Source organism: Strongylocentrotus purpuratus, unplaced genomic scaffold (genome assembly GCF_000002235.5).
Source record: "Strongylocentrotus purpuratus isolate Spur 01 unplaced genomic scaffold, Spur_5.0 spur5_scaffold_6, whole genome shotgun sequence".
Lineage (NCBI taxonomy): Eukaryota > Metazoa > Echinodermata > Echinoidea > Camarodonta > Strongylocentrotidae > Strongylocentrotus > Strongylocentrotus purpuratus.
Window position 1 is genome coordinate 60,714,741 of NW_022145612.1, and position 24,258 is coordinate 60,738,998.

Here is a 24,258-nt window from a genome sequence, read left to right on the forward strand (position 1 = left end):
TTGAAAATTTGACATTTTGTTCCGTTCGGGGGGGGGGGGGTAGGGTCACCTTTTTTAGGTCAGCCATATGCATAATTTCTTTAAAATAATTTTTGTATTAAAAAACAAAAAACAAAAACAAAAACTCAAAGGGGGGGGGGGGTTTCACAAAAAACATACACAAAACATACACATAGCAAAAACTCGAGGGGAGGTTTAACCCCCCCCCCCCCCCCCCCCTGCGTACGCGCCTGACTTGGAGAGGAATTTACGAATTTTACGAATTTTTCCCAGGGCGAAGGATGCTTTATTACAAATACTATCGACATGGAAGGTTTTTGATCAAACGTAACATCTAAGTTAACAACTGTTTTGGAGGAATTGATAGAGCCATTGGCTTTTTTAATCGGAGGGAGTTCGATCTGTTATATTTCTTCTTCGGTGAAAAAACAGGTGTAGCACTTCCTTCTTGTTGTCGTTCAAGAGCAGAAAGTTTTCAGTTAACCCGGGAGCGAATGGCATGTAGACAACCTTCCAGTTTCTGTAACATTTGAAGAATTTGTCCAGACTTTTGTAACAGTAATATATAGTTGGGTTTTGTCGGCATTATCGAGGAAAAACCGTGGGAATGAATGATGCGTACCCTAAATAACTGAGTGGGGGGGGGGGGGGGGGGGGGGGGGGTTAATTTGGTACATGTCTGTCCCGATATTAGCTCTCGAGCTTTCGTGGGTTATCCTGTTCAAGCTGAATTGATTTTTGATCTGTTATTCTTGTATATTGTTGTATATTGGAAGCTTGGCGAATACAAATCAATCAATCAATCAATTTGTATGAAATATACATGTAGCCTACTGCCTATATATACATCAAACTGTTAAGTTCTAATTGTTCGTCCCTCCTTTTGTTCACAGTACCGATGGTACACACACCCGAAGACGGCTTAAGTTGGTCTGGTCCGTCGATAGGGGTGATACAAGCACAGGATCAATAGTTCACATAATATGGTTATTGATATTGATATTTTCACGAACTTAAACGAGGATATAATGCAAAAACGACAAACAAATCTTTTCATTTATCATATTTAAGATTAGTTTTGGTTTCATAAGCTGCTATATCGTAATAAAAACTACATCACTTGATGCCACTTTATCGTTCTAAAAAGTATAACCCCTATTTTGCTAGTGGTATATGCCCAAACCGGCGTATCCATAACAACCCACCCGCAATTCACGTGTAGTGTTTACACTCTTATGATCCACCTACCTACGACGCTGCACTGCGGATCCCGAGACCACGTAAACATAAATGTTAATTTAACATTGTTTTGTGCTTCGCCTTGCCATTTCTAGCGTCAGTTCTTTTTCCAGATCAAAGAACAGTTAAGACATAGCAGAATGGGTGAATTATTTGACGTACAACGGCAGAATTTCTGGACTGAATCCATCCACAAAGAAGCCTACACAAGATTGGCTTGGCATGAGAAGTACAGCAAGGAATTCGCCCGTGAGTCTCGCGAGGGAGGCCAGGCAGCGGTCGCTAGGAAGAAGCGACCTGATATGGTGCCCAAGGTGAAACTTATTCCTGTCCAGTCTTTGAAAACCAAGAAAACCAAGAAAGCAGCTGACAAGACCGACGCCTCTAAAGCTCAGGAAAATTCCAAGAAAGAACTAGAAAAAATTGCCGGCAAAGATCCTAATGCTCTGTTGGTTGAAATGAGACCCGTCACATCGGATGTTAGGGAGCAGTTGTTCAAGGGATTCAGCAAAGAAGGAACAGGACGCTATGCCTATCTACAGATGCGTAAACTAAAGAAGCCTGAGATGAAGTATGAGGTTCCGCTGACCAGTTCTTGGGAGTATGGATGGAGGCTAAATGATGTCGTCAAGGAATTCCGTGCACCTACATATGGCCGTTCACGTATCGTCAAAGACTCATTTTTCCGTACAAATGGAATATTCTAATTTCTAGAAGAATGAGCAATCAGACTGACAGTTTGAACAATTAATCTAAATACTACTAACAAGATAGGTTCCATTTCCATTTTTCAAGCCTGGTGCTTGATGTGCACATGTGCAGTGAGAGAGACGTTCCAGTTTTCATCAAAAAAAGAAAAAGCAAGAAAGAAATACAAAGTGCTGGACATTTGCATCATAACATAACCGTCGTCCGGAGACAGCAGTTCTAAGTCTGAGATGTCTTTGAATTGTTTCACAAGAACGAGTGTCATTATGCCAAAGCAACTGAGGGTTTTGTCACATCTGGTTCATCAGATTTTCATCTATTGACTACTCACTGCATTTCAAGATCATCTAAAGTCTAACCAAAGTCTTAGGGTTCTATTTCCTTTGTAACCATATTATCAGATAATCAACATTCTCTACTTGGTTTAATGTATTTCTAGAATTTCTGGATTTCAAGATTGTGAAGGTTCACTTCATCACATGCCAAATTTCACCCATGTAAAAGGCAGATGAGAGTGCTTCTTTTTTAAATGTCATTCTTCCATCCATACTAAAGCTTAGTTTGTGATATCAGTGCTACATTTATGTGTGTATCATATAAATATTTTTTTCATAATTGAAACAGTATTCTTGAAATCTCAAAATCTATGCATTCATTTTCATTATTTTTGGTTTTGTTTTGTAAAATTTGGCAAAAAAGTTGTGTGACAAAGTTTAATTGTATATCTAAAATGTCTACAATAAATGACTTTGTTAATACATCATAATGTTAACAATATATTTGATGTTTGAGATGAGTACCATCGTTGAGTAGAGATCATGCAATAACTTAAATGTTGTATAAAACTTCTATATCAAATTGAATTGAATAATTATTTTAGATATGCACCTCTAATTTATTGTTTCCATTTGTTTGTTCTTTACACATTGCAATTAAGTTGAACAAGGCCAACATTTCTTGTTAGCAATATCTTTATTGTACATTCCTGTGCCTATCATCCCTCCCCCAAAATGTCTTTACAATCTAATATTACTTCTCACATTTCAAGCTTCTTAAAGTTTTTTTTGATCGATGCCAAATTGGACTACCTTAAAAAGTAGTTCATATACATTATATTGGTAGAATCAGTTTTCCTTTGGCACAGCTTTCGCATGAGAGGGTATGTTTTTGAAGGGAATGTAGCAACTAAAATTGCCTAATACTTATTACGCAGATATTTTTGATGTATTTCTTTGACCAGCATTCCTTGAATACTCAACAGTAGGATTGTTAAGAAAATTGAGAAGATGTAAAAAAAGAATTTATTCAATCCGTTTTCAGGTGCATCTTTCTACAGCCATTGCTGCGCTGTTTAATCATCCATTCTGTAATTATTTGATATGCTGGTTTACAACAGATAGCAACTCGGGTGACGGGATGAATCTATCTATCAATCTATTTTGCTTCATTGACATTCCTTCTCAAGTTTTTTTTTATCTTACATGTGAATGTTTGTTTCATTTGGAACAAATAGCATGGAACAAACTATTGGATTTTCACTTATGTATAAAGTTTTGAAGTATTGTGAAATCAAATCACTTTCTTATTCCTCTTTTTGGAATTTGCCATTAAAATTATATTGTTCTCTAATTGCTTGGATTATGCTCGATTATTTTATATAAAAAAGAAGCTATTAGCAATACAGGAGTAGAGACTTACTAGGAGAGGAAGAGAGTGAACAAAAACAGCTAACAGGGAGAAAGTGATGTGGATAGTAAGAAAAAAAGAAGATTGAGGAAGAGGAAAGGAGAGAAATGAAAAAGAAAATGGAGAGAAAGAGAGTAGGGAAAAAGGGGAGAGAGAAAATGAGACGGATGGAGAAAAAAAATGAAAGGGGATGATCAGCATGAAGATGTGCAAGAGAACAAATGAGAGACGGGGAGAAATAGAGATCAGGAAAGAGAGAGAGAGAGAGAGAGAAAGTGAGGAGATGGAGAATAAGAGACTTTAAAAATGATATCTGAGGGGATGGGGCAAGGAGATGGGAGAGAAAGTGAGGGAATGAGAGCTAGAGAGAGAGAGAGAGAGAGAGAGAGAGAGAGAGAGAGTGAAGCCAGAAAGGAAGGTGAATAGATTGTTCCAGAAGAATGACAAATATTAACATAGCTTTGAGTGATGAAGGTGGGGACATAAAAATGAACTGTTGGATTGTTCATACAATTCTTAAAGGGCATCTGCAGATAAGAAAAATACTTGTTCTTTTCATCTTACATGAACTGATGATACTGATAGACCGAATTATGTACTTGTGTTATCCTTAATGTTGACTTTTCTTTAGAATCTGTTTATTTAATTTACGTTGGCAACAGCTATACAGGGTGAAATATCAACTAATTTCTTTGAAACATTATTATACGAATCAGGATGGAGGGGGGGTCAAATTGGACATAAACATAAACGACAAAATGGTCCATTTGAAACAATATTTATTCTGTTTCCCTGTTTCCATTCTGAACTTTTTTCTATATAGGGTTAATTTCCATTGAAGTACAAATCAATAAATACATTTAACACACATTAAAATTTCTGTAAGTGGATTAAAAGATATTTATTGAACAGCAAACAAACTATCACACACAAAATAAAATACAGGTGATAAAACACACTACATGTATATAAGTGAGATGTATTACATTTTATGACTCATTTCTAAATATCTCTCAATAATAATTTATATCAAATGCCTGAAAAAATGCCTGATTAGAAAATAAGTGATGCTACTAATTACGATATGAATCACAATAAAGTACATGTATTAATGAATAGAAAATGGACGGATGCACACCTTCATGAAAGACATGGACATATATACAATAAATTGAATTGATAAAAAAATAGTATATGTATATTGATTACATTTCAATTTGTGAATAAAGGTGATTTGAATTTAAGGCATCAAGGCATTATAGAGTAAAAGATTGCTATAAAAACTATATATCTATATCTCTTGATTTTGATAACAAAGTCTATATATTAATATACTGAAACATTCCGTTGCCATACTACTATGGACAAAGTACATTTAGAAGTATCAACTAAAGATTAAGTATATTCTGTCAAGTAGAGAACATAAATCATTATAATTATCTTGGTTAATATTTCATTGTTTTTATGCTTTTACATCTTATCTATGAATCCAAGCTGGATATGTTAGACACCTGGTTTGTCTAAATACATGTACAGGTAAATGCACTTGAATATGATTATATATTCTTTTTCCCTCTTTTGTTATACTACTGCACATTCAAATTTATCAAATGTGTGTATTACTAGAATGTATACCCACATGTAAGAATCATAAAGAATACATTTCAAGTCATTGCTAAATCTATTAACAATTCTAATTTGCAAGATAAATTAAAGTGTGATTTATTGAAACATATATTATACAATGTTAATTTCAGTTTCAATCAATGAATTTTCAAGTCTGCAAACATCTAGGTGAGGAAGTATGAAAATTAATTATCAAAAACTAACTTAATAAAGTAACCTGAAATGTCATGGAGTAGACAAGCACAAATCTTTATTCTCCAATAATGAGTTACATTGCTGCTAGTCTAGACTGAAATTGAGAATAAATATTATATCCACATTGAAGTACATGTACACAACTACATATTTTACATAACAATTAAACAGTTACAGAGAAACTCATCAACCACAAATACATAATAATTACTGAATTAATGATAAAAAGTATAAAAAAAAAGGAATATGTCAATGCATAGGGAAATTACTAGAATTATATTACAATACATAACGGAACAGAAATCATTTCTATCTTGAGTATGCCATTGCACAATATATTTTTCTCACAATTGTAACATTCGAATGCTGAATTCAGTCTTTAAAGAATATTCATTAACATGCAATAAATATCTACATAATAAATTCTTTAAAATCTGATTTTCTTTTCCTTTCTCTTTTCAATAAAGGCATACCTAAACAGCAATGATTGTCATGATATCAGTATCTTGGAATCATAGAAGTAATATTCTATTCTATTCATGATGCAACATCTTTTTTAAGGAAAATATCAAGAATATAGATCATATTTATGGCTTAAAGATTTATTTATTTTGCCCTTCCATACTGTTGGGGGCAGGAAATCCTGCCCCCAAAATTCATGAGTGCACCATAAATTTGGACCAAGCATACATAGCTTAAAATATCTTCCTTCTAAACACTAACATGGGAACATTTGTTGTTTGATTAAATGAAAGAAAAAGTTTGGAAATTGTCTGAACTCAAAGCTATGGATAACCCTTGTTTTTTGGTCAACCAAGCACACCACATGTCTCAAATGTTGAGTTCTTTCAAATGAAACCAAAATTTGAAAAATGCTCATCACCAAATTTTCCTCCTCACAAGTATCTCTTTCTCTTTAAACCTCACTTCCATTATCCTCCTCCTCCTCCTCCTGCTGCATACCGGCTTTCTTGCGGTCCTCAATCATCTTGGCGAGGGAGTCCATGTCGGGTGCGGCTGAGATACTGTTGTTGACCTTCTTGATCTCTCTCCTCTTGGCCTGGCGAGACTTGATCAATTGCTCTCTTTCCTTCTGGCCCAGGAGACGCCCTGTTTTGGGTCGGGCGGAGCCCTGGGGCGTGGCGGGCTTGGAACCGGAGGAATTTGATGCAAGTTCATCCTCATCAGGTTCAAAGGCCTGTGAGATCCATCAAATAAATAAAGAAACAAAACAAAGAAATATAAATAAAAATAATCACTTTCAAATAAAAGAAGATGGATGCACAGGATCGATCACCCACTATCATCAGTCATGCTGAGTCAAGACTACTTCTCTTATTCTTAACCTTGGGTGATGTTTGCTCTTTTTGCTCAAATTAGATTATATCAGTTTGGATACAAGACTCAGATAAAGCCAGTGGAATCTGTTGGTAGAATCTTTATAGAAATAATAATAATAATAATCTTTTATTTCTTTATTTTTTTTTTCTTTATATGATCATGCTTCCTGAAGGTAAACAAACAGCTTTTATTGTACATGGTATAATTCTTCCAGGGAGAAAACACATCATCACTATATAGTTGCAATGACTGTAAAATTTACACCAGCTTGACATTTCATATTTTAATGTGAAGATATTTTCTACATCTTTTCAACAACATCCATGAAGCACAGATCCAACCGACAACACAGCATGCAAAGTAAACACAATATGAAGGGGCCCTTCATGGTAGGATGGAAGTAGAAAAATCTAGAAAAAATGTTAGTAAAAGTTTAAGTTTCAGAAAAATAAAACCAAGAATGAGTGCAAAATATTTGAAAGTCAAGATCAATATTTGTATGGAGAGTCTTATCTGCAATTCATTCAATCATAGAGAACTCTCTTTTACACTCCCAAAACATATATTTGTATCTGTTTTCAACTAAAATCTTAACATTTTTATGCTTTCAAAATTCCACTATTTGTTCAATCTGATTCCTGTTTCTACTCAAGACAACACTTCAAAGGAGGGTTTCTTCATTTAAAAAAATAAAAATAAATAAATAAATAAAAATCCAGTTTGGTTGTAACTAAATTCATGTAGAGGAACAGATATACAGGAACATTCATTTGCACGTGGGCACAATTAATAGAGTGATTTTCATGTGATATTAAAAATCAAAATAAAGATGAAACATATCTACATAAAAGATGTCATGAACAAAAATACACATGTACACAGTCAACTTGATGTGGATACTGTAATACATGCCTACATGTAGTTGATTGGAGAAAAATAATGTCAGTGTATATTTCATTTATGACTGAGAAACGTTATTAAACAAGTAAGGTTTGAGGTAAAAGAGTGGATACGAATGAAACACTGAACTCATTTATCTTTTACAGATTATAGTGTCATTTGGAGAAAAAGGGAAATAAAGATGCTTTCTACAGCCATTGCTGCGCTGTTTTATCATCCATTCTGTAATTATCTGATATGCTGGTTTACAACTTATTAAGGTAACAGTGAAGGAAAAACAAAATCAAGAAGATCACTTTTCTCTCATCTTACTGGATGAAATGTTTGATGGTGTAGTGATTACAAACAATGGATGACACAAATTCAAAACTATAAGACACAAGTTTTTTGTGACATCAACCCAAACTTACTACTGTGGTGTAATTGGCATGTGTAGGGGAGTGCTAGATGAAAATTGGATTTTGAAAGTGAGTACCTTATTGTACCACTAAGAATGATGTAATTCAACATGTGCAGTGGCATACATTAAAATTAAAAGCAATTTGATTAGCCTATGAAATATAAAAGAATGAAATTATCAGGTACTGAACATGTAAGAATACTTCAGAGACTGGTATGAAGATTGATCATCCATAAATTGTATTAGCTGTAGGTGAAGTGCTAATTAATGATTTAATTTAAATAATTATTTCTTTAATAAAATGAAATGTGCATGGTTCATTTCAAGGAAAGAAAGAGGTGGTTTAAGGATCAATCCAACTTTAGGAAGTGATTCACAGCAGAGTTGATGCTGGGTAACAATCTTAACCCCTTCAAAATCAAATCTACCGGTAAATGAAATACTGCAAATTCTCACTAAAACCTCAAAATGAAAGACTGACCTGTGCAACTGATCTTTCACTGCTCAGACAAAATAAGAACAGAGCAATCAAAATGATTATCCTTTTTACCTCTAAATATGCTTTACAGATTTAAAGATATGATAGGGCGGCTTATATTATCATTCTTCCATATTTATACCAAGGCCAGGGTATATAAATCAGACTTGAATCAATTCATTATGATAATATACATGGTATAGAATGGATTTTGTATCTTGCTATAAGAATTTTTAAAAATTGACCAAGACAGACTTCATATTTGACATGCAGTGAAAAATCAGTTTTTCTGAAATTAAGATAATTTAACCAGTATCAAATGATGAGGCATTTTGAGCTCCAGAGTACGTAGGAGGTGGTGAAAACTAAAAGTTTATCTTTTTTAAAATATAAATAAATAACTTGAAAAGTTGTTGATAAAACACAGAAAAAAGTAACTAAAAATTGTAATCATAAAATATAATGCAATTAACAATAATTCAAACTTAAATGAGATATATAAAATTAACTAAAAATTCAAAGTGAAAGTAATAAATAAAATGGGTGCACCAAAAAAAATTGGTGAATCTTTGGAAATTCTTGCAAAGTTCTCTATTTTACATACAAATTTCTTCCTTTCTTCCTCCAAATAATGGAGACAAGCATGACAGCGTGGGTTGATGCTCTTGCTGAGCATTCCGCCCTAAAAATACAAGATTAATGATGTACAGATACCTAAAGGTGATACAAATTTTTAGGACCCTATCTGAAAATTTTTCTGTTCCTTAAATTTGATCAAGCTAGGATGTTCAGAAAGTAAATTTGTCCACAGATCCATGTTACCTATGGCTTTACTTCCTATCAAAGGAGACTGTGTAATGATTTCTTTATGCAAGTGGAAATTAACTTGGATTTAAAACCAGAATCTATATTTTGACTGCAGCTCTTTTTATGCTATTGAATGGAGTTAACTAATTGCCACGTATCAAAAAAGATAAGGGATACTTAAAGACAAACACTTATGATGATTGATAGGGATAAATATGTTGCCTACCTGTTTGATTATCATAATAAAACTTAAGACATCAGACAACCAGAAAAAAGATAGGTACATGTCTAATACCATAAGGAACACATGGATTAAAATAATTAAAGTTAGTACATGAACACCTTGGTTAATTTGAAAAATACAATGCATGTTATATGTTGACAATCAATGAAGAAACTTAAAAAAAAACTTGACTTTCCCTAAGGAAAATAGATTTAACAAGGACACATACAATTCAGCTCTATAGTGTTAATCAAATTCTTAAAGAAAATCCACAATTTCGGTAGGTGATGATGTGTCAAAAAGTCTTAGCATGTTGTCCAATAAACTATTTTATACATGGATATTCCACTTCCACTGATAGATCAGTAAAGTGTAATTAGAAGGGAGAATAAATTATTTCCTTATAATCTACCTGAAAGTGAACTTTGTCCCCGTCAAAATTAATGAATGTATGTATATTCCACTGGATTCCATGAAGAATCAAGCAATGTATCATAATGGTAACTTACACTCTTGTGTCCTGCCCTATAGCTGGACTCATGCCTCTTAAACTGGCTATTAATCCGGTCAGCTATCTTCGTCATCTTCTCATCCTCTGACAGACCAGAATCCTCCTTCTCTAGGTAGTCCTTGAACCGTTTCTTGTCGTCACCTTTGAACTTCATGGTCTGGGTGCGTTCATACCGTACACGCTGCACACGTTCCTTCACCAGCGCTATCTGACGCTCCCTTTCATCCTAGATAGGAACAAGAATGATTTGATGGATGTTTCATTTCTAGTTTGCATTACCATACAAATTGTTGATATTGAAAGAGTATGAAAAAGCAAGATTGATTTGATAAACATTTCATCTCTGTTCGAAGCCAATATACAAAGTATTAATATGAAAAATGTTATAATTTCTTTCGAGCAAGCACTGTTTCAGTAGTTTGCCACAATTCTATAGTGTGTTTACACTGCATATCTAGTATATGATAGTGAGTGTAATTTCAGAACTGTTAGTCTATTGAGATAGGATTTGATGGCTAGGTTGGTGAACTGCTCTCTTTCCTTCTGGCCCAGGAGACGCCCTGTTTTGGAGTGGGCGGAGCCCTGGGGTGTGGAGGGCTCTTTGATTTTGGTTGGGTAGTAGCTTGGAGGGGGGGGGGGGGACATGCCGGAACCATCTCTTACCTTCTTTTTATTCTCCACCATAGTTTTCTGTCTCTCTCCCAGTCCCAAGATGGTGGTTGCAGCATCCTGGATACGAGTCTTGCGCATTTCCAGTCGTTCTTTAAGCTGTGGAATGATAAAGAATGAGCAGAGTCAAGCCATCAAAATATTGTTACTAAAGAAAATAGCAATAAAGGTACATGTACACAACCAGTGTCAATTTGCAGAAATTTGAAATGTCCATATTATTACTGAAAACATTCTATTTCCCTAAAAGTATACTGCACATCTCTAAATTGACCCTGAAGAAAGGGAAGTGCGTTCAACTAATTACACAGTACTCAAATTTGCCAAGACACAAATTTAATGGGATTTCCAATTGCCAATTTGTGTTTGATTTAAATGATCTTTGGAAATGTTCTCATCTTTTTAATCACGGTGGGTTTCTGGTTTTTTTCTTCAATTGTGAAAGTTAGAGTTATGCCTATTGTCATGACAACTTGATACTACCTATCCTTTATATGCAAATGTCTCTCTGAAATATCTGCAAACACAACCAGCTACATTTATGCACATAAATTTACCAATCATTAGACATGATTTATATTGTTTATACCTCTCGCCGCTAACATAGTATTAAGAATATATTCCAGATTTTTCCACTAGTAACGGCTGCCGGAGCTAAAGCTAGGGTAATAATTTCCTAAGCTCTTTGGAAGGGCATAGAGACTTTATATCATTATGTGTTATTCGTTTTACAGGAACGGACTATTATTATTATCATTAGTTTGAAAATCCTAAATCTCCTATCTTCCCGATTTTATTCAAATCATTGATGTCAGGGTGTACTTCTATTTCAATAAATGCTAGCATTGGTATATATTCACCTCATTTGCCCTTTTCTCTCGCTCCTTCTCCATCTTCCATTGTGCGTTGCTATGGTGAGAGAGGAGCATCTTAGACAGGTTTTGCTTCTCATCCTCGGACATGTCCACATCCAGCACCGTCTTCTCTCGCATCAGACCAGGACCAGCCTAAAACAAGAGAGGCACAAGCAAAGTTAACATAAGAACATACTTGATGATCTGTTTTCATCTGTTACCTATAGCAGGTAACTAAGGTATGTTTCAGGTGACTTGTCAAATGATCAGACCAGGAAAAGCTGCACACAATTATTAGGACCAGAAGAAAAGTCATAAACCAAGACCAGAGTAGGACAAGAAAAGGAACCAAGGCATACAACTCTTTTGAAAGAATAAAATAAGACTGTGCTAAAAGAAGGGGCTGTTTTTTATGTCCATATGAGCAGGAGCAGCTAGAGAGAGAGAGAGAGAGAGAGAGAGAGAAAACAAGGGGAAAACTGCGACATAAGAAACAAACACACAAACAAATGCAAAAAGTTGTGAGGCTTGCAGTCCAGACTAGGTCCACACCAGACCAGAGGCAAGATGAGGAACAATGGTATACAACAACACTGATAGGTCAACAGGAAGAATGCCTGGCAACCTTATGTTTCTTGAGATGTACAGAATCCTCACCTATGACGGGGAAGCTAGGTGACCAATAATGTTCACCTTATTTTTCTGGCTCAGCACACCCAGTATACCAAGATAACAGAAGTCCAGAAGATATAAAGATAAAATCTTGCTTTTTTCTTGCTTGAATTAGCACACACAAGTTTCTTGTTAGTATAAAGTGCAATTTAGTACCAATATAATATATCTTAATTCTTTCATGCATATTGTGGGTATTAAGTTCAGCTTCATATATTTGAGGAATTTCAGGTATAGAATCCCATTTTTTAGTTTAACAGCTCTATTTTATATGTAAAGAATTACATATACAGCTAGAGTTAGGTGAGACAGAGAGGGGAAGGAGAGAAGCTAACATAAACATTATTATTATCACTACATGCTGTACTTGAGCTTCACTTGGCAATGTATGAATGGTTAATCTTGACATCTTTAAAACCAGTGGGTATAAATTGCATAACATGCGTACAATTTAACATAAAAAAGGAATATACAAATATATGAGGAAACTTTAATATAAATTGACAGTGTTCACATGAAATTTATTCTACTTACAAAATTACAGTGTTAAAAATAAACATGATATTACCTAGGAATGCAATAGTTCAGGTTTCAAGTGAAATTGATGTGATATTGGTAAAAAGTTAGTAAAACCGCATTTTGCTTTTATTTATTCCCTCTGACTTAATTACTGCATACCTTCATGCAATTAGGGGTTTCTAATCCATGCAAGAACATGAACAAAAATCCATGATGTAAAATATTAGCTTCCCAGACAATTTTCACTCTTATTTACTAATTTTTTTAGCTAGCATGGCTCTGTTTTTATTAATGTTTGGATGACTTCAAATAACAGCAACAGTAAAAACCAGTTACTCTCCAAATTCACCTTTATTTAGATGTATTATTTTTTCACTTATAATCTTTCATGTTTTTAAGTGTTTGCATTTCAATGGTCATGCTGTTGTAATGAAAACTAATTCAATGTAAAACATTTCCTTGGCTGTAATGATTATTCAAATACATTCCACACACGCAACACACAACCACCCCCACAATTACATAACAAATAGCAAATCAAAGTGAAGAAAACAATCACGGCGAACAACATAGCAGGTACATCTGCATTCTTTTATAATGGGAATTATTAAAAACACTGCTAAAGACATGCATATACATTTTACATTCTGTTTATCATCTCAATATTCTGATGAGAGTACAAGCAATCATAACATGAACCTACATGTACATATTGCCACATAGCTTGCCCAAGTCATAACAGAAATAATGATGAACATTCTATGAGCGCTATGTAAAACTGCAGCAACACATCCACATCCATACCAAAACCTACTGGTATTCAGATTGGTTTGAGTGATGAAGTGTTAGCTAACTGTGCATTCTTTTTAAATGGCAAATCCCAGCATACCATAAATTTAAGAACAGTTTTTGTTTTGTTTCACAAATGAAGATGATTTGGACTTGTGGATATGCAATTCATGTACAGGTCAGTTGAAGACTGGAATGGCATGTGCATACAGGCAACAATTTCTTTCATTTTAAGTCTTTAATTATACAGGGAAAAAACACCACCTCTAAAGCATAAATTTAACCTTGTGTGCAGTCTTCAATTTTTCAAAAACCAAGGGTGTGATCCCTCAAATAAAGTTGTTCACAAAATGTATCAGCAATGTTCAACACATGGAACATAGTTTTTTTTTCCATTGTAGAGATAACATGGTCTAACAAGGCTGACATACGTATGCTCTGATGACATTTACTAACGATCATCTCATCAAAGCTACATGCATAAGGTTTTAGGTTGTTAAGAGTTAAGGTGAGCGTATTAAATTACTCATCAATCAATAATGTTCAAATTAGGTATGACCAAGGGGCTAAAATTCCCTTTCACGATTGATAACCCCCCCCCCCCAAAAAAAAAAAAAAAACAAAAAACAAACAAAAACACCAATAACAGCATTTTTAGGCCAGGAATCATTGCATTCACTACATATTACACAACATTATTTTACAACATAGATTATGCAAGGCTTTCCTGCACTTTAACAGATATAATATGATTCATCAGCATACATGATTTCAAATTGATACCGCGATGATCCAAAATCTCAACCAGATCCATAAAAAAACAAAAAAACAATAGCATATTCAGACAAAAAAAAAATGTACTTTGACACATACAAGAACTGCAATTGAGACTGCCGACACTGATAATGGTTTACTCTGCCTTGCACATGCATGCATTCACTGCAGTTTCATATAGATTAGGGGTGTGGGGAGGGAACTACATGTTCAGTGTTCATATACATGTTGATCTTAGTACAACCGTTTCTTAATTAGCATCCATCTTTAGATACAGCTTTAAGTAAGCACATCATTTGACTGCTATTTTTACAAATACAATCTATTAATCATTTTTAAAAATAAGAGTGTGTTAAAAAAAATGATATGATTTTTCACACAGTACTGCAGCCAATCAATCTAAATTTGAGAGTGTTCTTTGCCCTTGTTATGGAGCCCTTATAGTTTGAGCTTTGCATTAGGGCTTGTTCTATGCTCCCAGATATCAACACTGAACATGCAAAGATGTTTGCGCCATCTTGATAGGGTTTGAAGACTTGCACTCTTGTGATTTTATTGCCTGACATTACATGTCTACAGACTTATAGAGATAGTAACTCTCACAAATAATGAGACTGCATGTCCCAGAATCTTTTATAGCATTTTCAATGAGCTTAAACAGGTGTAAAATGCACCAGAAAGTTGAAAGTCAAATTTTAAAGACATAATTATTAACTCCCAAGTAGTTTGAACACAACACTGCTTGTTTTAACAAGAACAGAAAGTGCTTCTATAAAAACCTGGCAAATTTAATCACCACATTCTTCTTTTTTATCTTCTTAATATATAGACATTATTATTAGTTACATCCAAAGTGTTAATCTTTAATATTTTAGCATATGCATCTGCTTAATAATCAATATAAGGGATTATATCATTGTAATAATTATGGCAATGTTAAAATTGAAAGAATAAACCTCTGTCTGCCAGGCAATACAAATCATTAGAATGGGGAGGGGAGGGGGAGGGGGGGGGGGGCATGGTTCTACAAAGCCTTGCCTTGCTTTTGCATGTATGTGGCTGTTTTCTGCAACAACTTCAAGCAAACCTCATCAACTCACCACTTTGTCAGCTTTGGGTGGTTCCCCAAAACTCACCCCTTTCTTGCCCTTTTTCTTGGGCTTCCGGGGTGAGGGGTCAGTGATGACAGGCTAAAAACAGGTACACATGCAGTCAGTTTTACATATAAGTTCCTATTTATAGTGCTGCATAAATTGCACACAAAAAGTGCATCTGTCCACACTTAAAAGTTATTCACTCTGTGGGTCATTTAACATGTTAGATAGCATACTTAAAGACAAATCTGAATTCATCCACACACAACAACATTATGCAGTCAAAAGACTTCCAGGAGATTTATAAACTGTGGGAGTATTGAACAAATTAGGGATAAAATATGATATATTTTGGTAGTGTTGTTGATAGGAATGATAACTTGCCTTCCCATTCCATATTCTCAAATGTTAAAGTTCAATGTTAACAGACATTTAGTATTAGGAAACTTGTAACTGAAATGACTATCATTGTTAATTAATATAAGGACAGTACTACATACAGGACATTACAGGTACATGGTACTGTTGTTGATACACTGTTTACAAAGAAAATCCCTATTTTTTTTCCAATGAGAAAATGAATGTTAGGAAGTTCAGTCTTTAAACATAACAGACGATTGATATTGTTATTGTGCTATGAACAAAAAAAGTGAAAGATTTGACATAAATTAAAGCTTACCTCGGCTTCAAAGTTCACCTAATTGGTTCCAGGAATTGATTGAATGAAATAGGATTGATGTATAAGATGATCAAGTTATAAGGTGTGAAGGAATACAAGATACAAGATTCATGCACAAAATTAAGAAACAGGTATACAGGGGTGTAGTTGTTTAAATCATTGATTGGTTCATTTCTCATTATCTCAAATTAATTCCTAAAAGCCAATAATTGATGAGAGCTAGAAGGGTGTTAATTCATTTTATTTCAAATAGAGTTAAATCCTTCTGCCTCTCAACAGATAAACTGGTATCTTGATTACTCTTGTATCTTATGTTAAATGGTACATGCAAATTTCATCAAAAGAGTTTTAGTTATGGAGAATCTAATTCTTTAAGCTAACTATACATACAGTATTCAATATGATCTGCTGAGAGACAAAAGGATGTTAACACTATGTACAATGATACGAGTTAATGCCTTGCTGAGAACTAGAAGGGCATAACTATCATCTGTTATAATTATAACATTGAATTAATGTCTTCTGACTTTCATTAGATACTGAAAATTGAAATCAGAAAGAATAGACATACCATCATGAAATCAAGAGATCATAATGCATTTCCTCATACCTTCTTCCTCTTCTCCTTCTCTCTTTCAAAAGAGACCTCTCTCTTCTTCTGTTCTTCTTGGGCCAGTCTCTCTGTTTCTGCCCGTTCCTCCGCCGCCTTGCGTCTCTGCTCTCGCCGGGCAGCCAAGCGGTCTTGCATCTTGATATTGGAATAGATTACAAATATTTGTTGATTCCTGGCAGTGGCTCATATTAACATTACACTCTTTTAATCAACATTTGGAATGAATATAAGTCTTTAAAGGCAGGCTTTACTACTTCAGCCAGAAGGGATTAGACCACACAGCGAGCCAGCGAGGTCACTGTGACATGTGGCTATCTCATAAACTCAGCTCTCATTTAACATAAGAACAAGAGGATCATGGGGGACCAACAGGCACCGATTGGGGAAGTTTTCTATATAGAGGGAGCAAGTAGCTACAAGTAGGACAGTGTGCCTTTAAGATGCATATGAGATTTAGGAAATTAAATTAAATTAAAAAATGTAAAGATTAGTAAACACAATCTGATGATTTTTAAGGGACCCACAGCATTTTACAATACCATAATTTCTTTCCACTCCTCATCATATTTGTGTTTGATTCCATTTATCAAAGTAATCTCAATAAAAAAATGTTATACACAACACAACACAAAATATAAACTTAAATTCTGCATAAGGTATTTCTATCATTAAAAATGCATGTTAAATTGTCATGCTGTACATACATTCAGTATATACACTTTAATCATATCCCCGACAAATGTTCATGACACAGAGAGACTGTTTTGTGAAGAGATGAGGAGATGACTTACCAGCTGATTCTGTTTGTTCTTCTGCTCCACTGCTGCCTCTTCCTTCTGAGTTTTACTCTTCTCTGCAGCATGAATCAGAGCCACAGCCATCTCATCTTCATAGTTTCTATCTTCCATTCTCTGCTTCCTGGCGGCTATCTTCTCCATCGCCTGACGACGCTGCTTCTCAAGCTGAACTTGCATTGCCTAACAAGCAAGGATGAAAAGAAAACACATCTACATTTCATTTCATGATCATTTGTTTGAAAGGATTTTGACCTGATGAAATAATTTGGTATATCTCACACTTTGTGAAAGAGTACCTCAAGGACCATGCAATAATATTTTGCTATCTCTTGGTTTCCTTGCGTGAGAGCATTCAAAAGTGAAAATCTGTTTGAATGTGTAAGGGCTCACGTAATGCACTGCATACCATACAGAATGCTTAAATAAGGACAAATCAAAATTCTTTCACCCTGCAATCAAAGTGAAATTTAGATCAAAATGACGTTATATATACATTCTAATAATGATATAGAATGGATTTCATAGAACACAAGGATACGTCATACTAACTTTGAAAATATTTCACTTAGTTACACATTTGTATCTTTATAAATGAATTACCCTTTTCTTAGCAGCAAACTGAGCCTCAATTTCTGCCATCATAGCCTCTGCATCAAACTCCTCATTTGGACGACGTTTACGCTCTGAATATGGAGAGATAGAAAAATAAGAATTGAGCCCAGTCTACAGAGAGGGTGGTCCCTATCAAATATATGGCCATGTTGACACATACATGTAGGTGATGAAGCATTAGAAGCATTACTGTCTGTTTACACAAACAACACCAACATAATCGAATCTTACTACCCCTCCCCCTGGGTTATCATTTTCGATGCCAATTTCAATTTTTCTAATAACACAAGTTTCAATAATCTTTCTATTCTTTGTAACGTCTGCCTTACATACTTTCCTCTCCTTTTCTCCATCTCTCCATTTCTCTCTTTAACTTTCCTTATGACTACATCCCTCTGTATTTCTCTTTCATCTACACCCATTACCTCACATTTCCTCGCAATACCAGACAGTTTGTACAGAATATAACCAAACAACCCCTCAACTGACAGATGAACAACATGATTTACACAAAAAATGTGGGAAACTGGGTGGGGACGATCAAAAGAGTTTTATGACTGCACATCTTAAAATACTATTATCATTCCCCATTCTTACTAAAACACATAATTCTGGGCCCAAGAAAATCTTGTTTCAATAAAAGCACAACATTCAGAGGATTTTTTTTTTAGAAAACTAAAAGCAAGGCTGTGATTTTTTTTGGTAAATGATATGAAGATTACTATCTCATGAAGACAAATTGGCAATACATTGCAGTCATGACATGTCATATAAAAGAAAACTGAAAACCGGTAGTAATAACATCACAATATCATGACTGAGCTGCCAATTTGTCTAAATCAGGTATTAATCTCCATATTACCAAAAGATTCACAGATTTAAAATAAATTCTTGTCTGATTTTCCTAATTTTTTTTTGGAGGAGTTCTGCATATCTGTCTGCTTTTATCAAAAGCAATTATTTGGTTCCAAAGATGTCTTTTAAGTTTCTCCTTCCATTTTCCATGTTTCACATCAAATAGTCACTGACAAGTGCTTCCACAAACAGCACTGCCCATAGGACACTTCCCAAATAAATGTAAGAGTGTTTTGATGTTATACATCTTTCAACATAGTTTGAAAGAAATACTAAAATATTACTTCAAAACATAGAGCCTCATTACTTTTAAAGGGGCAATATTTCAAGAGTAAAGGAAATTATTTCTTTTGGTTCAATCTGAAAGGAAATCACAACAATCCTAAATCATTTTATTTTTACCATTAGGAAGTTTGAACTTAGCATAGCCCTAAATCTCAATTTTCAGCCAATACCCTAACATTGGTTACCACATCAACCAACTACTCATCTACACCTTTGGCAAGACACATCAAACCTGACCAAGACATAAAATATCACACACTCTATACAATTTTGGAGGTGAGAGAGAGAAGTACTTGAACAACACTAAAAGGCTTGCAGATATCAAATAGAGTGAATGGGAGAAAAACAAGGAGAAATTAAAGATTAGGGAACAAATATAGAATACTAAAACTTTTTTTATCCCAACTTCAAAACCACATTCATCATCATCATCCATGCAGTTGTTAGTCATACTGTACACAATGGACATAGGGGAATAAAACAAAAACACACTTTGAATTAGTAAACTTTCACATTGTCATGACTGGTACTTACTTTTGTCTGTAAAATAATGGAAGTGACAAAGTATAAATTAATTAGTGATGCACAAACTGACCAGTATGTTTTGGACATTAACAAACGGCACAATCCCTCCCTCCCCCCAAAAAAAGAAAGAAAAAGAGAGTGAACGAAAGAGTCAAGGTGAAGATTATACTACTATTCGCAAAGAGGTTTTCTAATATGACTTAATGATAAATCTAACAGCCTTGGACATGAATTGAGTTGAGATGGCAAGTCTAGTAATGTATCATTTAAGATGTGAGTTGAGACTGAATCAAGTCATTGCAGTTTTGATATAGTGTTAAAAGTTACCTCTTACTTTATAGTCAAGTCAAAAGGTGGTGGAAGATTATTCTAGCTGCCTCTTAATCTTAAGTCAAGTCAGCTCAAGAACTAACTTAACCCTAACAACACTGGGTACTATTAATACCCCACTTCAAGAGTGTGTGTCTCTTTACTGGGCCATTGTAAAATTGTACTAATGTCAGTAATTGATGCAAAGTGAATTAGTTTAGATCAGGCCTTCTCAATTGGCAGCGCGCGCGCCACTCGTGCCGCTTGCGGTCAGTCAGAGTGGCGCGCGGCTGTACCAAAAAATCAATTAAAAATAAATAAAAATTAAAAATTAAAGAAAGAACAAATTAAAAAATTATATTTTGAAATAAAAAACTCAGCAAAATCAAAAAGTCGCAGTCGAAGTTGAGCCCAAAATGTAAGCAAGCCATTTTGTTTGTTTGATTTTCACTTCATTTTGACATTTTCCGTGCTTATTGCACCAAAATAACTACATATAAATTAACTTCCAGTGTAGATTTTAGCCAGGAATTGTAGTAATTATTTCACATCAATATGAAATTATGATTGATGTTTTATGGAACAAAAAGGTGTTAAAAATGCCACATCTGGGCCTTAAAAACGCCCTAAAATCCACTAGCTTCCGGGGGCTTCGCCCCTGGACCCCACCCAGTATCGGCTCGGTTGCTATGCTCCCTCGCATTCACCAAACATACAGGTTGGCACTTCAACCTCAATAAATTTTTGTTTCGGCGCTTCTAATAATCTAGTTGAGAAGGCCTGGTTTAGATCATACAATATAAAAACATACATTATAGTTTGACCGAGGTAGCTTTATGTATCATAAAATCATTTTTACTTATAACAAAAGCGCTTGTTAATCAGACTAAATTCTTCAAGTAAGACTGTACATTTCTGATTCTCACCGTTCTCAATGGCTTCCTGCATTTCCTGTTCCAGGTTCTGAAGATCTTGCTCCTTCTGCTCCAGCTCCTGGTTGACATCTTTCATCTCTGCCTCCTGCCTCCTCTCCCTGGTCTGCTCCTCTTCAAGAGCCTGTAGTACGAGCAGAAATCACAAATGCAAATCTGTTACAAAGGGCTTTCAAGATTCTAAGAATTACACACAAAGAAGTCAAGTTGTACGTATGTCAGTAATACACATATAGATGTGTTCTGAGAAGAAACAGGACTGGAAGTTAAAGACATAGAGAATTCCATGTTAGAAAGAAGTCCTGGTCCATCATATTACAAGAAACTGGAAGGACTTGACTAGAGTAAAAATAATTAAGCACTGTGCACCTTGTTGCCAACGACACCTTTGGTCATTTATACCCCCTACCCCCTGACAATTACCCCCTTGTTCACTAATAATTAAATAATAATAATATCACACTATTTATACGGCATAAATGTAAAACATGATTCATATTATTTGATGAACATGGAGGTATTACCTTCTTTCTATCTGCATACTCCTTCTCTAGCTTGGCAATCATTGCATCTAGTTCCTCTGCAGTTCTGCCACTCTCTGCAAAAACACAAAATGACAAAATAAAACATAACTCTTGCATATTAATAAGTATTTCAATGGTTAATCAATTCCACAAATCAAAATATGTTTGAGTATATTGAAGACCTTGTTTTTGAATGATTAACAAGAGAAAAAAATCTATAGTGAAATTTAAACATCACTTCGCTTGTTATTTTGACATGTAACTGCTCTGGTTAGGTAATCAAGTTGATCGAACTGTAAACTTCTATTTGATTTGATGCATATGGGACTTTTCCTTCAACTTACCCATAACATAAAAGTCACTTCATTTGTCCAAAGATCTTAAATCTGGGTAAAACCCTTAGGCAAGAGCTGCTCAACGCGGTCAATTACCAACACCAAAACAAATCCTAGCTTCAACTTTGAACCAAAAACTATACCTAACCCTAATCCTAAATCCAAAACCTAACCTAAACCTGATTCAAACTTCAACCTCAAAGCTATATCTTTGATGAAATTGAAAACCTTGGCAAATAATCACAGCAGCAAATGTTGATGCAACAACAAAATGCTGGGTCATCGGCTTTACAACTGCCTTTCCTTTTGACCCAATATTGCACTCACCATTCTTCATAACCTCTGCCTTCTTCTCCTCAAGCTCTTTGTCCATGGTCAGCAGGGCGCCCTCTCTAGCCTGGATCCTTCTAGTCATCTCCTCGATCTCTGTGGTCATCTCAAGGGTGACCGTAGTGTGGTCAAACACAGTGACCGCCACATTGTCCAGCCATCCCTCCCGCCGAGCTCTGCGCTGGGTGACCTTCATCTGGTGAAGGAACTCTTCATTCTATGATGAATGATTGAAAGGGAGGTAAAGGTATGGACTTAGTGTAAATGGGGAAGTCTTCAGTAATCCATCCTGAATGTTACTGTCATGCATCCAGGACATCATCAGAGTTGTAAGTATACCTAAGTAATGTTGACAGTCCTAATAGGGCTTGGATCAGGCCTAATAACAAGGAAATTACAATTGTGACCTATAATGTTAGTTTATGTTTCTTTCTCTTGGGAAGGTATATGGGATACCTTGGACTTGCCCAAACATGCCATTCCTGCATGGTGTGACTATCCAGTCTTAAGAAAATGAAGAGAACTTACTTCGATCAAATCTGGTCCAGAAATCACCAATAGACTCTTATAGCCTAAAGTATCTGATTTATCAGTGATGTCTAAAAAAATACATTATCCATTTTAACTGTGTCAAACTCTTTCAATAGACTTTACAAGAGCTGCATTTGAGATTCAGTCGTGTGCAAAGAATTCATTTTGGGAAGGCTGAGTTCAGAAATGCTTGAATCCTTGAGATATGCAGACTTGAATGAATTAGCTGTGACTAAAGACAAAGCTTTATTGGATCATAAAAACAAATGCATTTGAAAACAACCTCTTTTGTACTATCCTCCTTTGTGTGTCAAACAACTTTTCTATATTCTGCAAACAACTTGACTTCCCGGATACCATATTTATAAGCTTATTTACATGAAATAAAATAAAATAACAGGGCCATTAGAATACCTACCCCTACACAAATCTGAATAACTATGAAATCTGTAAAATGAAATAAAAGTATTGGAAGAATTCTAAGGCTTTTCTAAAGCATTCTAAGGCATAATGCTACAATATGTATTTTGGATGCAAGAGGTGATAGCTTTTCTAATATGATGCAATATGGATAATGAAAATAAGAGAAGCATATATATGACATGGAGAGAAGTGAATGTAGAATATGTAGAGGACAGGCCCTAGCTCACATCATTGGTCTGATGTGCACGTTACCTTTATGACTTCAGTGGATTCTGAGAAGAATAATTCTTTGAATGAGTGTCCCACACCAGACGCTATCGATGCCATACTATGTCGCTTATCCAGGCCACCTGGATGGCCCTGGGGTTTGCTATTATCCCCCTGATGGATGGAATGTGAAGAGGATGGTGGAGATCGAGGCAGGGGTGTGAATCGCAGAGGAAAGTAATGGTGATTAGAGATATAGTTTGATTATAATGCTGCATGAGAATAGCTACTCCCCTCTGAGAAGTAATGAGTGCTATAATAAACTTCTGCAAATACTGTATCATGATTGACAGAAAAGACATATTATTTGCAGAGGCTATTAGGCACTACAGTTACTCTCAGAAGGGTCTGTGAAAGAGCTAAGCTGAACATGAATATTCCATTTATATTGTGGAGGGGGGGGGGGGATATTTTATATACAATCATTTGAGAGAATAGAAATCTCACAATGGGACATAATTATATCACAATTCTTTTGTTTTATTATTTTTGTTTTATTACAAAGATTTAAGAAGTAAAGTCAATTTTGAAGAAAAAACACTCTTGCTTTCATTTCAAACATATCAATTGACATATTTTGCGTCATTACATATTGTTTAAAAAAGGTAATTTCTCCTAAATGGAATATTCATGTTCATCATATTGAGCAAAGATTTATATGTGAAAAGTTATAAACAAGTGAGGCAAACTTATAATGTATAATGCTTAAATGGCTGGCAATAGTGAAGTAAATAATACATGCAAGTTTATTATCTA

The 24,258-nt window shown here is 34.9% G+C and overlaps 2 protein-coding genes across 7 annotated transcripts in view; one reads left to right on the plus strand and one right to left on the minus strand.

Moving 5' to 3' along the window:
* Positions 1 to 1,226: 1,226 nt before the first annotated feature.
* Positions 1,227 to 3,576, plus strand: LOC115919230 (protein ATP6V1FNB-like). Its single transcript, XM_030972503.1, has one exon. It carries the CDS (start codon positions 1,380 to 1,382, stop codon positions 1,944 to 1,946), a length of 567 nt encoding a protein of 188 aa, XP_030828363.1. The 5' UTR covers positions 1,227 to 1,379; the 3' UTR covers positions 1,947 to 3,576.
* Positions 3,577 to 4,509: 933 nt separating this feature from the next.
* Positions 4,510 to 24,258, minus strand: part of LOC594379 (trichohyalin) — a 54,688-nt gene continuing 34,939 nt past the window's right edge. For 3 of the 6 annotated variants that reach the window (XM_030973087.1, XM_030973084.1, XM_030973089.1), the window contains 13 exons: positions 23,488 to 23,616; positions 22,279 to 22,498; positions 21,617 to 21,690; positions 21,087 to 21,216; positions 19,861 to 19,866; positions 18,175 to 18,257; positions 17,569 to 17,754; positions 16,775 to 16,912; positions 16,165 to 16,182; positions 11,644 to 11,790; positions 10,778 to 10,882; positions 10,113 to 10,340; positions 4,510 to 6,652 (listed from right to left, as the gene is read on the minus strand). In XM_030973087.1, coding sequence (XP_030828947.1) covers positions 6,371 to 6,652; positions 10,113 to 10,340; positions 10,778 to 10,882; positions 11,644 to 11,790; positions 16,165 to 16,182; positions 16,775 to 16,912; positions 17,569 to 17,754; positions 18,175 to 18,257; positions 19,861 to 19,866; positions 21,087 to 21,216; positions 21,617 to 21,690; positions 22,279 to 22,498; positions 23,488 to 23,616 — 1,746 coding nt within the window. In that variant the 3' untranslated portion in view covers positions 4,510 to 6,370. The remainder of the gene's footprint in view (positions 6,653 to 10,112; positions 10,341 to 10,777; positions 10,883 to 11,643; positions 11,791 to 16,164; positions 16,183 to 16,774; positions 16,913 to 17,568; positions 17,755 to 18,174; positions 18,258 to 19,860; positions 19,867 to 21,086; positions 21,217 to 21,616; positions 21,691 to 22,278; positions 22,499 to 23,487; positions 23,617 to 24,258) is intronic. The other 3 variants (XM_030973088.1, XM_030973085.1, XM_030973086.1) reach the window with 3 other exon arrangements.